Source organism: Thunnus maccoyii, chromosome 14, assembly GCF_910596095.1.
Source record: "Thunnus maccoyii chromosome 14, fThuMac1.1, whole genome shotgun sequence".
Lineage (NCBI taxonomy): Eukaryota > Metazoa > Chordata > Actinopteri > Scombriformes > Scombridae > Thunnus > Thunnus maccoyii.
This window is the reverse complement of record NC_056546.1, coordinates 678,695-694,092: the sequence shown is the minus strand read 5'-3', so window position 1 is coordinate 694,092 and position 15,398 is coordinate 678,695. Positions and strand designations below refer to the sequence as shown.

Genomic DNA, 15,398 nt, shown 5'->3' with positions numbered 1-15,398 from the left:
GCCCATGAAAAATATGCCAAATCTTCTCTGCCAATGCCAAACAGCTTATTTTGCTGTTGCTATTGCCTCTCGTTTTGAGCCTCTGGTACCCCCAGGTGCTGCCAGGAGGCATGCCATGACTGCCCTTCACCGTCAGGCCCGTTTGCGCTGGTGTTGGCAACAGGTGCACTGGAACCTGAACATGTGGAGGAACGCAGAGAGATATCGAAATGAGATTCTGCAACCAGTGACAATCCCATATCTCCACAGTCTGGGACCGAACTCTATCCTCCAAGATGACAACACTCGCCCCCACAGAGCGAGGTTTATCAGAGACTACCTCCAGAATTTGGGAGTGGAGAGGATGGAACGGCCTGCCAGCAGTCCTGACCTCAACCCCATTGAACACTTGTGGGATCAGCTTGGGCGTGCTGTTCATGCCAGAGTGACCAACACATCCACGTTGGCTGACTTGCGACAAATGCTGGTTGAGGAATGGGATGCCATCCCACAGCAGTGTGTGACCAGGCTGGTGACCAGCATGAGGAGGAGGTGCCAGGCTGTTGTGGCTGTGTATGGTTCTTCCACATGCTACTGATGCTCCTGTTTGTTAAATGAATAAATTATTAAATTGCCAATATGTCTTGTTTCTTCAAACTTCAATCATCCAATCCACCAAACACCAAACAAGAGTCAATGGCAGAATAAGCTGTTTGGCATTGGCAGAGAAGATTTGGCAAATTTTTCATGGACGCAACCCACATACTCAGCTCTGCTGCTCATCCCACAAATGCATGTTCCTTACAAATGTGGCACCATTTAAAAGGGAAATAAACAGGCTTTCCAACGGTATAAGATTTATTGCCAAGAAGCATTGTTACAACAAAGAAATAATCTACCAAACACACATTTCCTTACTTTTTGTGCTATGTTTAGTTACAGTCCAAATGCAACTCTGGAAATCAAAGTGCAGCAGAATGTATAAATACAGAAACATGAGCAAAGATGGAAAACAGTAAGAAAATCACACTGAAACTGAACTTTAACACAACAGGCTTCATCAGAGAGCTGATCCTGGATCTGGATCCTGTTTGTGCATCAGGACAAACACAGACTGGAACGTTTCTGACAAACTGTGGAGACGTTTGATAAAAGAGAAACTGTTGAACTCTGTTTCTTCTTCTCTGTGAAATATTTTTTGTGTTTCTGTGATCAGATGGTCTGCGTCACAGTCAGAATACCTGCAATCCCTCCTTTCCGCTGGTTTTTAAAGGACCTTTCTGTTGACTTTCCACTCCTGCAGTGTTCATTTCTACAAAAGCTTCACCTTCATTCTCTGCTGTCCAAACCTCTCAGGGCAGTGAAACCATCAGAAAACTGTCTGCAGATATTTCTGATCACCGACATCAGACCTCGATCAAACACGCTGCAATATTCCTCTGAACCCCGCCTGCCCAGGACCGCAGGGCGATGAAAACAAACGATCAGCAGGACGTCAATTGATGTTTGATCCGAGTCTGACGAGGCTTAATGTTTACACGGCGGAGCGGAGGCTCTGACAGGAAGTTGGTTTAAACGCCCCGCCTCGCTCACTGACCGAGGTCACGTTTCCCAACGTTAAGGTTGAGTGTAGATGGTATTATTGATTATTCTGTCCATTATTTTCTGGATCAATAGATTTGTTGTTTGGTCCATAAAATGTCAGAAAATGGTGAAAATGTGGATCAATATTTCCCAAAGACGATGTCATTATTCAGTTTACTGTCAGAGAAACTAAAGAAACCAGAAAATATTCACATTTAACAAGCTGGAATCAGAGAATTTGGACTTTTTTTAAATTTAAAAATGACTCAAAACAATTAATCGATTATCAAAATAGTTGACGATTAATAGTTGGAAACTAATTGATTAATCAATTAATTAATTAAGCTTTATATATAAATATATATATGCTACAGACACATTTTAGATGGTCTTCAGTCTTCGAGTTCGACAGTTGAGTGTTTTGAAGGTGAAGGTGATGGTGAAGGTGAAGGTGATGGTGAAGGTGAAGGTGAAGGTGATGGTGGAGGTGAAGATGATGGTGGAGGTGAAGGTGATGGTGAAGGTGAAGGTGATGGTGAAGGTGATGGTGATGGTGAAGGTGGAGGTGATGGTGAAGGTGAAGGTGAAGGTGATGGTGATGGTGAAGGTGAAGGTGATGGTGAAGGTGAAGGTGATGGTGGAGGTGAAGATGATGGTGAAGGTGATGGTGAAGGTGAAGGTGATGGTGAAGGTGATGGTGATGGTGAAGGTGGAGGTGAAGGTGAAGGTGAAGGTGATGGTGATGGTGAAGGTGATGGTGAAGGTGAAGACGAGGGTGAAGGTGAAGGTGAAGGTGGAGGTGATGGTGATGGTGAAGGTGAGGGTGAAGGTGAAGGTGATGTGAAGGTGATGGTGAGGGTGAAGGTGATGGTGAAGGTGATGGTGAGGGTGATGGTGAAGGTGATGGTGAAGGTGAATGTGATGGTGAAGGTGATGGTGAAGGTGATGGTGAAAGTGAAGATGATGGTGAAGATGATGGTGAAGGTGATGGTGATGGTGGAGGTGAAGGTGATGGTGAAGGTGATGGTAAAGGTGATGGTGGAGGTGAAGGTGATGGTGAAGGTGATGGTGAAGGTGAAGGTGATGGTGAAGGTGATGGTGATGGTGAAGATGATGGTGAAGGTGATGGTGAAGGTGATGGTGAAGGTGATGGTAAAGGTGATGGTGGAGGTGAAGGTGATGGTGATGGTGAAGGTGAAGGTGATGGTGATGGTGAAGGTGATGGTGATGGTGAAGGTGAAGGTGAAGGTGATGGTGAAGGTGAAGGTGATGGTGATGGTGGAGGTGAAGGTGATAGTGAAGGTGATGGTGAAGGTGAAGGTGATGGTGAAGGTGATGGTGAAGGTGAAGGTGAAGGTGATGGTGAAGGTGAAGGTGAAGGTGATGGTGATGGTGAAGGTGATGGTGATGGTGAAGGTGATGGTGAAGGTGATGGTGAAGGTGAAGGTGATGGTGAAGGTGAAGGTGAAGGTGATGGTGAAGGTGATGGTGAAGGTGAAGGTGATGGTGAAGGTGATGGTGAAGGTGATGGTGGAGGTGAAGGTGAAGGTGATGGTGATGGTGAAGGTGATGGTGATGGTGAAGGTGATGGTGATGGTGGAGGTGAAGGTGAAGGTGAAGGTGAAGGTGAAGGTGATGGTGAAGGTGAAGGTGATGGTGATGGTGAAGGTGATGGTGATGGTGAAGGTGATGGTGGAGGTGAAGGTGATGGTGAAGGTGATGGTGATGGTGATGGTGAAGGTGATGGTGAAGGTGATGGTGATGGTGGAGGTGAAGGTGATGGTGATGGTGATGGTGAAGGTGATGGTGATGGTGAAGGTGATGGTGAAGGTGATGGTGATGGTGGAGGTGAAGGTGATGGTGAAGGTGATGGTGAAGGTGAAGGTGATGGTGAAGGTGAAGGTGAAGGTGATGGTGAAGGTGATGGTGGAGGTGAAGGTGATGGTGAAGGTGATGGTGGAGGTGAAGGTGAAGGTGAAGGTGATGGTGAAGGTGATGGTGATGGTGAAGGTGATGGTGAAGGTGATGGTGAAGGTGAAGGTGATGGTGAAGGTGATGGTGAAGGTGAAATAAAGGTTTGAGCTTCGATCCATCTGGGAAACGAGACCTCGGTCTTTATCTCATTCTTGGCAGCTTAACATTTAAACACTGAGCTAAAGGGCTGCAACCACCTGTCATGTTGTTAAATGGTTTCACCGTGGTGACACCTGATAGGCTGTGATGTCACAGGTGTGTGAACACCTGAGCTAAAGGTTCCTTTAATCAACCTCTCACTTAAAGGGTCATTCTGACATTTTGCTGTTTGTCAGATGTTTCTCACGGAGCAGTTTTATTTCTTTGTGTCCAGAGCAAACACACACTTCCCGCCCAGCTCCAAAACAAACAGAGCTGCTCTGTGATTGGTTGTTTTGTCTTGTTTTTTTAAAAAAAACTTCTGGACTACAAGTGCTTGCTAATAAAACTTAAATGTCGTATTTCCACTGAAACGTTTGTGTTTGTGTCTAAATGATTATTTTGTCTTCAGCTCGCAGGACATTTTACTGTCTTTAATGTGTCACTACTGTTTTTTTATGTGTCATTTAAACACACAAATGACACGGATGAAAGACTTTTTGTGTTTTAATTTTAAAGGTTTGTTCCTCTGAGATATGACGATGTGAACACTCGACGACTCCTGAAAGTTATGTTGAATTCTCACAGAGAAACTAGATTCTGGCTAAAGTTCAGGAAGGATTATAGTTTAAAAAAGGTGAACATTAAAGGATAAATCTGGTGATGTTTTATGTGTTTCTGCTTGTCAACAAATCCCAGAAATACTCACTAGAGCACCAAATGTAGATTCATCCGCCACTGAAAATAGTCCCCAACAAACACTATTTCCTCCTGTTTGTTTGTTACTACAGTGAACAGCTGTTTTAGGAAATGACTGAACCTTTTTAAACGTGAAACTATACAGTTGTGAGCTGTTTTTTAATATCTTCAGTAGGAACCAATGAGCTCGGAGCTGAGAGACACAGAGAAGGAGGAAAGTGTTGAGAGACGGACTGATGTGTTGTTGGTTTGAACATGAGATTTAATGACAAGAAGAAAAATATAAAATAACTTCAGACTTATATGCAAACTGAAATAAACTTCTGTGTTTTTTAATTTTATTTTTTATTGCGTTTGTTTGATATTTGACAGAAACACAGGAACGTCGCGTTGACCTTTGTGGGAGCAGCCAATCACTGTTGACCTCAGCTTGAACTGAAAGATGAATAAAAAACAAATCACTTGTGTTTCTGAATTTCCTGAACTTAACAATAACAAACTGACTCCTTGAATCTATAGATTGTAGGCTATAAAAATAACGGACGTAGTCACTGTGACGTCACTCTTTGGTTTGTGGACTCCTGTTTTGAGCCTCGACTTTGGCATTTTGATTGTCGCCATCTTGGATTTTTGGAGGCAGAAGTGACCATATTTAGACGAGAGCGTGGAGCTGGGAGGAGCTCCCCAAGGTCCAACTACAGCCCTTCATTCACTGCCATAGTAGTGACTAGCCCTATAGCATACGCTGCTTTATCGTCTATTTTACTGTAAATGGGACCATAGTTTACTAAATGAACATCAGGCTGTATTGAAGAAGACTTAAAACTAGTGATTGAGACCATAAACTCATTAAGAAACAGTTTACTGAGGTAATAAATCAATGAGCAGTGGGGTCATTTTCTCATAGACTTCCATATAATTAGACTTCTTTTAGCAGCCAGTGGCGTCGCCCCCTGCTGGCCGTTAGAGAGAATGCAGGTTTGTTTTTTGTTTTTTTTAATTTTCTTTTTATTTACCATTTTCACATACATTCTGCTTACAACTGGTACACAATGACTTATTCTTTTCTCTATTCCTGATATTACAATATTATTAAATTAAACATAACAATCTTCCTTAGTCTTTTATTTTGGATCCAGATAGAGAATAACTGTGCCTACTCATACATATCAAAAGGTATATATATATATATATATATATATATATATATATACACATACATGGATGCATATACACATGTCCAGAGCACGACAGTTAGAGTTCGACCATGTCATTGATATTGCAAATATTGTGAAATAGAATAAAATAAAAAGAAAAGAAACAGAACCTTTCAACATCTGTAGCTATGAAATATGAACTAGGGGTCTTTGTTCCCATGATGAACATCTCAGATAAAGTCTAATCTAATTGGTTTTATGTACTCTATCCAATTTTCCCAAATTCTTTCATATCTGTCCATCTCCAGTCTCACAGAGAAAGTTAACTTTTCCATCCAATATATATATTGTGCATAACCTCAACCCAGTCCTCGAGAGAATGCAGGTTTAAGTCACTTCCGCACTGGCTTCACTTTTCAGACCTGGAACTTCCTGCTGGGATTTTACTAAAGTCAATGATCAGAGGTGGTAACACTGTTAACAAGATTATGATAAAACCCTGTTTTATATCATTTACACTGACAGAAATATATATCTTTATTTATATTGAACTTATCAAAACAAATTTACAAATTGCTTCACATAGAATCAGACAACAATAAAAGAATACAAGAGCTAAAAGAAGAAAATAAAATAGTCAGCTTGACAATAAATAAAAACAGCAAAACCCATAAAACAGAATAAAACCAGCATCAGAAGCAGAGACATATGACAGAGAGGATCTTTGCCCTGCGTTCAGATCAGCAGCTGTTTCCTAAAAGCTGACGTCAACATTTCACAATTAGATTAACTTAAACTTTAATGAGCTCAGAGGGGAAATGTGGTCATCAGAGCCCCAAACAACATAACAGAACCACAGAGATCATCTGATTTAAAATCTTTTACTACAGAACTCTAATTTTCTGCTGTTTTCATTCACCTCCTCCTGAAACTTCTGCTTCTGATGATTAATTTGTACAGAAATTAATAAAAAAGAAGAAAAGAAAAACCTTTTGGCTGATGAGGAAAAGTAGACAGGCTCCTGTATCAGTGTTTTAGGAGAGCAGGGGATTCTGGGTACTGTGGTCCTGTATGGAGGAGTCCATCAGGAGCTGCTGTGTAGAATCACAGGTTTAATTTATTAAGAACTATAATATATAAAAAGTGTTTGTAATTTAAAACGAACTCCAGCAGAGCAGCAGGACGTTTGTTCACGACGACGGCTGAACTTCCAGAGTATCAACAGATGACAAGACTCAACGCTACTCTGCTGCTGTTGCCTGGTAACAACAACATCACACAACAACACAAGACAACACAACAAAATGTACAGAGTGAACAGTTTATTCATCTGAATGCACAGTGTATTGGAATCACTGTATTGGTTTCTTTTGTATGTCCTTTAGTACCACCTAGTGGTGATTCCCAATAGCTGCTTTGAAAAGGAAGTGAGGGAATAGTAAACAGGAAGTAGAGTTAAGGAAGTCCCTTTTTGCCCCTGTGTTCATGGAATAAGCATCACAGTGTAACAGTGTTCTTAATCCTGTGCCTTAAAGTCCACAAAAACAGCTTCATCTGTAAGTCTTCTACTATTTCCGGTTATATTGACATGTTATATTAGTATTTCTCAGGTTTAAATGCAGTATTTTTGATGATGGTTACTTCACTGTCAACTACATATGGATGTATTAGCAATTAAAGCATTGCTGCTCTGCTAAATGACATTTACTGTTGTATTTTCATACTTTATTACACATATTGACATATTTTTAAGCACCTGTTCACATGGGTTTATGTCAGTAATCTTTTCTCTATTGGTGTACTAGAGATATTATGTAGCACCTAAGATGGTACTTGTTTGTATTTTGTGTTCTTTTTCAGTTTTACAAAATTACATATTTTCCTCAATTAAATCCTGCTAAACACATCACCCTGATCCTTGGAGGATGCAATGCTGGAGAATATAATGTTAAGCTGACTGTATAGCTGAAAAACATGTTGCTTGCAACAGCTTTTAGTGAGGACAGCACAAACAGTTTATTAATCTGAATGAACAGTTTATTAATCTGAATGTGGAGTTTATTCTGAAACATTGTTGAAACTCTACACACAACAAACTAAAGCAGACACAATATAAAAATATCTTACATCTCTTGCAAGAAATTTACTGTATTATTTTACTTTGATACATGAGTTAGTTAGAAACTACTCATCTTAAAAAATGGTTTGGATTATATAAGCCCTGAAAGTTGCAGTGCCACATCTCACTTTACAATGTAAACCAATAGGGAGGCAATCTCTGGGCATGGACTTTGTGTCAAACAAATGGTTCTGATGTCTAAACTATGTAGGATTTGGCCAAAGTCATGGGATATATATACAAACTTTGTATGAAGTTTGGTGTTATTATAGTGTATTTTACAATAATTATAGGTCTTATATGTATAATTCAGTAGTAGGGATGACCTATGAGGGGAAGGGAAAAAATGGAGTGAGGGTGACAGTTTAGTGCTGCAGAAAAATAAAATCAAAACTAAATTTTGTAGCTCTGTACTGCAGTTTTTCCTTGTTTTTTTACAGGTGCGACGGCCCGTTCAATGCTGCTTGCAGCTTTAATTGATCTGAGTGTTTGTTAGATGGCAGCAGAGAGAGATGACAGGAAATGCATCCTTGTTAGTAATTTGTGGATGTTTTACTGATGAAGGCAGACAATTTATTTATCCATGTATGTGTTTTATTAATAAAAGTCAACAAGTTGTTCATCTATACATGTTTTGTATTAATTGTGTGTATTTTTATACCCTTTGAATATGATTTATTATCCCAAACCAGACTTTATTAATCCAAGCATACATTTTAATCAACATATATATATATTTTCATTAACATTTATATTTTTCTCTGTGGAGCGCACTCAGTCCAGAGATACAGATCTGTATGATAAACAGCAGCTGTTCCAGACATCATTACAATTTACAATTTTATTTAGCAGACATTTTCATCCAAAGTAACGTACATCTGAGATTCTAGGCAGGGGAGAACAACACCAGTAAGAGCCATAAAGCTAAGTTTGAGTCTGATAGGACGTAGATGCCAACAGGTGGCACACAGAGGCAACGCATAGAGTCCTTGGAAGCAGATTTTTTTTGTTTGTTTGTTTTCTTTTTTCTCTACCTCCAGTCCATCAAATGCAGAGGTGTTTGCCAATGAGCTGGGTCTTTAGTCTTTTCTTAAAGATTGAGAGAGACTCTGCGGATCGTTCTACCACCCGGGAACTACAGAGGAGGAGAGTCTAGCTAGTGACTTAGGGTCCTGTTATGGTACCAGGCGCCTTTCATTGGCAGAGCGTAGTGGGCAGGAGGTGTGTAGACCTGAATGAGGGAGTTCAGGTGGGCGGGAGCCGTTTTAGTTGCTGTTTTGTAAGCGAGTGTCAGAGTTTTGAATTTGATGCGGGCAGCGACTGGGAACCAGTGGACAACATGAATAATATCTGTTTTGTACTACATGTGACTTTATTTTGATTAATCTGACTAATAATTGACATACTGACAGATGATCTACAATAAATCAAATAAAACAATCTTCTTTACTCTCTTTCTGCATTCAGCATTAATTTAAGATTTTTCTGTCTTGCTGTTGCACCAGTTAGCTGCAGCTTCTTAGCTGATCACACAGATGTAATAATGATGATGAGTTTCATGTACAGTATTATTTTTTTCAGCTGTAAGCCTCGCTTCAAACTCATGTTTTTGTTTAATCATTTCCTCTTTTAACTTCAACATTTCTCCGCTGTGTTCCCTCTTCAGTTCCTCCAGCTCTTTGTTCCTCTTGGCTTCAGACTCTTTCAGGATTCGTTCTTTCTCCCTCTCGATGGCTTCCTCTGCTCTCAGGTACATTTGTGTGGTGTAGTGTGACCCTCCATTCTCATCAATCATCCTCTTTATTTTATCCAGAAGCTGACGGACTTGTGACGGGTCGTCTTTGTTGTTGTTGAAGACGTGATAACGGCTGTTACACTTCTGGACGATGTCTGTCAGGTCTTTGCTCTTTGAGAGATACTCTTCAATGGTTTTTTTCTTCAGGTTGTCTCCATGAGTGAACAGCACCATCGTGTATTTAGAAGCATCTTCACCAAACTGTTCTTGAATCAGTTTCACTGATTGTTTCTCCTCCTCTGTGAACCTGCCCAGCTGAAGAACCACCAGGAAGGCATGTGGACCAGGAGAAGACAGACCGATGCACATCTTGATCTTCTTCAACACAGCTTCATTGGGTAAAGTTGTGTCAAACAGTCCTGGAGTGTCGATGACAGCAACCTTTCGCCCTCCAACTTCTCTTCTTTCTTTCTTGCAATCAGATGTGACGGACTCTGCAGACAGTTCAGACTCAAACACTTCTTCTTCACCCAAGATGGTGTTTCCTGCTGAACTCTTCCCCACTCCCGTCTTCCCAACCAGAACAATCCTCCACTCATCAGAACCTGTCAGACAAAGGTTAAGTTAGTTTCAGAGCAGTTCTGTAGCTGATGTTTGTTTGGAAATATATGCAGAACAATAAAACTGCTTTACAGAGAGCAATTCCCAAAAGATCTTTTTTACTTAGTTTCCTACTTATTACTTAATTCTAATTCGCACCATCCCAGCCACCGTCTCATCAGCCTCCTGATACGATACAGGACTGGAGCTGCTGTTCAACTGAAGCAAGCCCCCACCTCCCCGTTGCCCCCCACCTCCCCATTTCCCCTCAGACCTGCATAACACTAACTAATAACTAGCCTGGAGTGTTGGCGGATGGAGCAATACTGTTTCTTTCTCTTAAAGTTCTTATTGTTGGGTAGTTTTTTGGTTTTATTTCAACTGATTGATGTTCTTACTATTTTTTAAAAACACTATGTGTTGGGAGCTGCTCTATAATTTTGTTGAACAATGACAGTAAAGATGATTCTATTCTAAAACCGTGTGGAAAACTGTTAGTTTGATGTATTGATGTGAGGAAGGTTACAGTCTCCTCATCGCTCCACACAGATCTGATGTTTTCAGCTCTTCAGTCATATGCTTCATCATTTATTCACTAAATAACAGCAAAATTAAAAAATAACACAAAAATGGGTTCAAAAAACCATTAATACAGTGTTGTGTTGGTGTTATATCTGTCACTCTTCTCTGCAGTGCCCCAGTCTGGCCTCATTACTCATTAATGTATAAATGTAATGTTAATTACTTATAATGGTCATTATTATATTTTACTGTATAATATAATGTAATATAATATAATATAATATAATATAATATAATATAATATAATATAATATAATATAATATAATATAATATAATATAATATAATATAATATATGTATGTTTGCATAGCAGGTGAGTGAGAGAGCGAGCGTCAGGAAAGTGACGAATGTGAGCAGAGCAGGAAAAGGTTACATCAATAACATTTCACTGCCTCTCATACAAACATCCCAACATGCACACATGACCCACACATACATCAATCCACTCTCATCATACCATCAGCAGTGTTGGGAATAACACGTTACAAACTAACACGTTACTGTTATTCCTCTACTTTTTGTGGTAACTAGTAATGTAACTAATTACTGTTTCAAATTAAATAACACAATAACAGTTACTGAAATGTAAATGGGCTCATTACTTGTTACTTTTATTTTACGTGAACGACAAACACCCACACAACACAAACACAACATCATCCTACTTTCCTGTGTCTCAGAGCCACGTTGTCAGTGTAGCAAACTCATGTTAAAACATAAGCTCTGTCTCTGGAGTTATAACCTCATATATAGTAAATAATACCTGTTTGAGTTGTGGATCTGCAGTAAAACCTGGAGCGGACTGATGAGTTGTTTTTCTTTGATGTTTGGAGGACTTGGACTTAGGAGGACAAAGATGAGAGTTAGGAGGAGTTACACTTTTGCCTTAAAAGTAACGCAAACTTACTTTCCCTGGTAACTAATTACTTTTTATATGCAATAAGTTGTAAAGTAATTGAATTACTTTTTGAGAGAAGTAACTGTAACTAATTACTCATTTTCAGTAACTTGCCCAACGCTGCAAATGACCACGACAGACAGATTATTAGAACCATGTTGGAGAAAGAAAAGACATGTTGTATGTTATCGTCTGTATGTCTGTCTGTTATGTCAATCTTATTGATCTTCTATGTCACTCTTCTTTTTGTCACATTATTTCACCAATAAAATAAAAATAAAACATTTTTGGACTCTTATTCAACCATTATAAATGTTTGGGAAAATCCGTAATAAGCTGCTGATCTGTGTTGAAAGCATGCTGACCAATCACCTGCCACCAGCATTTTGGGCTCATTCACAACCTTGCGGACTAGTGATGCAGGAGGAGATAAAGATAAAAGAAAGGTTCATCACACTGAGCTCCAGCTCTCAACTATCATCCAATTATTTCACTGGGCTCTGTGCACAGGCTTTCCTATCATCCACTGATCATCTTACCTCCATACTGTATATATCCATGAATTCATGTTAACTTGTGTCTTCCCTGAATGAACTACTTTTATACCTCAGACAGGAAACACTTTTTTACACAGATATGTAGACTATTGATTTCGATTTCTGGTGTTTCCACTCAGTTATTTCCATTCAGGAACAAAAATAATGTAAATATTAAATAAACAACAATATTAGATATAATTTTTTTAAATTAATTGGTCAACCTTATCTAACCATATGGAGTGAACAACACGACATAAATAAAGTCATGTTCTAAGGCTGGGTTGTAGTTATTTGTTACAAGTCAGACAGATTTTAAATGAGGTTCTTTCTGGAATAGAACCTGGAGGTTCGGGTTTCACTGCGGCTCTCTGCAGGTTTAGTCAAAGGGAGAAGTTTTGGATCTGCAGGTCTCTGAAATTATTCACTGTTTCTTTCTGATCATTTTCAAATGAAATAAAACAGTCGATAAACATTCACCTCAATTTAGGAGATGTATTAGGATTGAAGAGATAATTTACCTGATGATGACATGTCTGCTCAGATTGCTGAACTTGGTTATATGAAGCGTGTACTGCTGGTTGGTGGCTGACAGATGATGGTGATGATGGTGAATGACGTCACAGTCAGGTGTCCTGATGCTAGGAAGACTAGAAACAGAAACAATAAAAGATCATTTGTGATCAATTATTACCTGGAAGTATTCAAACATTGTTTCAAATGAGAGAACGTCAACATGATCTGAGAGGAATTTATATGTTCAAAAACAATTAGTGAGGATTAATGTAAAATATTGTATTACAGTCAAAGGAGTTAATTTATGGAACAGCTGTAGTGAGGAACTGAAAACATGTAAAACACTCAGTAAGTGTCTGTGTTTGATTGACAGCAGCTGGGGGGATGTGTCAGTGCATCGCGTTGACAGAATGGGAAAAGTTTCGGAGGGTGGGCTGAGAGCCGTTGTGACTCAATGATGTTAAAAGCAAGGAAAGAGAACTCAGGAATGCATCCTTTGAAATGAATAATCAATTTCCTCCTGAGATAAATGGAGAAAGGAAAATTCTATCCAGTTATGAAGTAGCACCACGGACTAAATGCATGTCTGTTGACATGTACATAAACAACAGGTTGTATAGGAAGTCAAAGGTTACCCTGTGGTTATTCTAGACCTGTGCACGGTCTGATGGGTTATCTAGTCCTGGACTCATGATGGGGTTTTCTGTCACGTGTCAGAACCAAATAGGAAACCGGTACCCTCAACTGACTTGTCATTACTGAGGAAAGGATTGCATTTAGAACATGTTAATGTTTGCAGCTTGCCTAATCAGATGCATGAGGTTTCTAATTTAATGATGAATAATAATGTTCATATTTTAGGCTTCAGATGACACAATTAATGATTGAAGGATTCATCTTGAGGTATTCAACATGATGAGAAGAGATAGGAACAGGTATGGAGGAGAAGTGACTTTAAATCATCAAAATCATATTTGCCTTCAAAGGAGAGATGACCTTTATGTTGGTCAAGTTGAGGTCATTTGGGTACAAATACATTTGGGTACAAATTGCTTTTTGGATGTGATTACAGACCTCCCGAATCAAACATGTCCTATCTGGAAGATCTGTGTCGCAGCATAGATAAAGCAACGGAAGAAAACATGGAGGTACTCCTACTGGGTGACTTCAGTATTAATCAGAGTGATACAAAGAATATAAATACAATAAAACGGTCTTTGCTGAGACCTGTAACTAAAACCAAATGGCTACAAGTGCAACAAGATTTTCCACCGGAAACCATGAGAAAATTGAGACATGTATTGATTTGATTTTTAGCAGTGAAGAATATTCCATTTCTCTGGGTTGGACAGATCACAATATTGTGACAATAACTAAAAACACCAGATCTCCCAGGAAACCACTGCGTATTGTTGTCAAGAGAAGTTTTAAAAGTTTGAACCAATATGAATTTCAGAATGATTTAGCTGTGGTTCCTGGGGCATTGGTGTATCTTGAGGACAATTTGGATCATGCCACTGAATGTTTTACTCAACTCTTAATAGAGGTGATGGAGCATCACGCTCCAGTGAGGAAAATGACTGATAGCAACTCCATTAACTTTCCAGTTTAATTGGTCACTTGAACGAGGACACGTCCCAGAGAGTTGGAAGCCCGCCAAACTTTGTCCCATTCCTAAAGATAATAAGCAACCTGTTACGGTGGACAGTAGCCACCCTACAAGCAATCTCCCTGCAACTGGTAAACTGTTGGAAACAGTAGTGAGTAAACAAACTGGCAGTACATGGAGAACAATGATTTACTCACTATTCTCCTGTAGATATGACTGATGGATAAGGATAATATAGTTGTGGCTTTATTCATTGATTTTAGTGCTGCCTTTGATCTGGTTGATCATTATATATTATACGCTGTAAAACAGTAAAGTGTTTGTAGTTGTTCTGTTTTCCTGCTGTTGCAGCGAACATTAAAGTAGACGAGTGGACTAAAGAGACTCTCTGAGCTTTTACCAACGACCTGAAAATGCTTTTAATGCAGTAATTTAATATGAACAGAGTAACCAGAGTTGGTTAAGTCATAATATTATAAGAAAAGAGTTTTATATATATATATAAAAGTTTTATATTTAGTTTCATATTTTCTATATCTCAATAAAGTTGAAACTGGTTCAATTTTAATTGTTAATTAAAAAAAAAAATTCTAATATTCTAAAATCTCCTGTAACTGAGATTAAAAAACCTGTAACTGACAGACTGCTGTCATCACACTAAGGAACTAAAATCTTGTCCAATTAGATTTTTTTCTTGAAATATTACAACCTTATACTTGAAATTAAATGATCAATTTCATTGGTCTTGTTGTGTTTTTTAAGGTATGGATGATATTATGTAAAGTTTGTATGTTTGTAAAATATGTTTGGGAGGTAAATGTTTTGTGATGCGGCGACGCTGAGCCCAAGAAAAGCTTAACTTAACCAAGGAAACAATAAAGTTGATTTATCTTTAAATGTCTTTTCTTTCTCCGACATGGTTCTAATAATCTGTCTGTCGTGGTCATTTGCAGCGTTGGGCAAGTTACTGAAAATGAGTAATTAGTTACAGTTACTAGTTATTTCTCTCAAAAAGTGATTGAATTACTTTACAAGTTACTGCATATAAAAAGTAATTCGTTACCAGGGAAAGTTTGTGTTACTTTTAAGGCAAAAGTGTAACTCCTAAAATCTCAGAGTTCATTCACAGAAAACTTTTAAATTTATTTTTCATTTTATTTATTTATTCAAAGTGTTCTTACCTGTGTTGTTGAGGACGCAGGAAGAGAAGAGAGAGGAGTCAGAGCTGAGAGGCTTTATATCAGCAGAGAGGTGGCAGGTCACATGATTTCA

At 38.9% G+C, this 15,398-nt stretch overlaps 2 protein-coding genes and 1 long non-coding RNA gene across 4 annotated transcripts in view; 1 reads left to right on the top strand and 2 right to left on the bottom strand.

Annotated features, from left to right (window-relative positions):
• Positions 1-15,398, bottom strand: part of LOC121911176 — a 374,983-nt gene that overhangs the window by 186,176 nt on the left and 173,409 nt on the right. The window lies entirely within an intron of this gene.
• Positions 6,898-10,558, top strand: LOC121911245. Its single transcript, XR_006099792.1, has 4 exons — positions 6,898-7,087; positions 9,464-9,547; positions 9,701-9,783; positions 9,868-10,558. It is a non-coding gene; the product is annotated as an uncharacterized LOC121911245 (long non-coding RNA).
• LOC121911224 (GTPase IMAP family member 9-like) lies at positions 8,136-15,363 on the bottom strand. 2 transcript variants are annotated; one of them, XM_042432522.1, is made up of 4 exons: positions 15,308-15,363; positions 12,523-12,651; positions 11,331-11,408; positions 8,137-9,990 (listed from the first exon to the last, which is right to left on the bottom strand). In XM_042432522.1, exons 2-4 carry the CDS (start codon positions 12,533-12,535, stop codon positions 9,170-9,172), a joined length of 912 nt encoding a protein of 303 aa, XP_042288456.1. In that variant the 5' UTR covers positions 12,536-12,651; positions 15,308-15,363; the 3' UTR covers positions 8,137-9,169. The 2 variants fall into 2 exon arrangements, with proteins under 2 accessions (XP_042288457.1, XP_042288456.1); XM_042432523.1 differs by lacking the exon at positions 11,331-11,408 and having other exon boundaries at positions 8,136-9,990.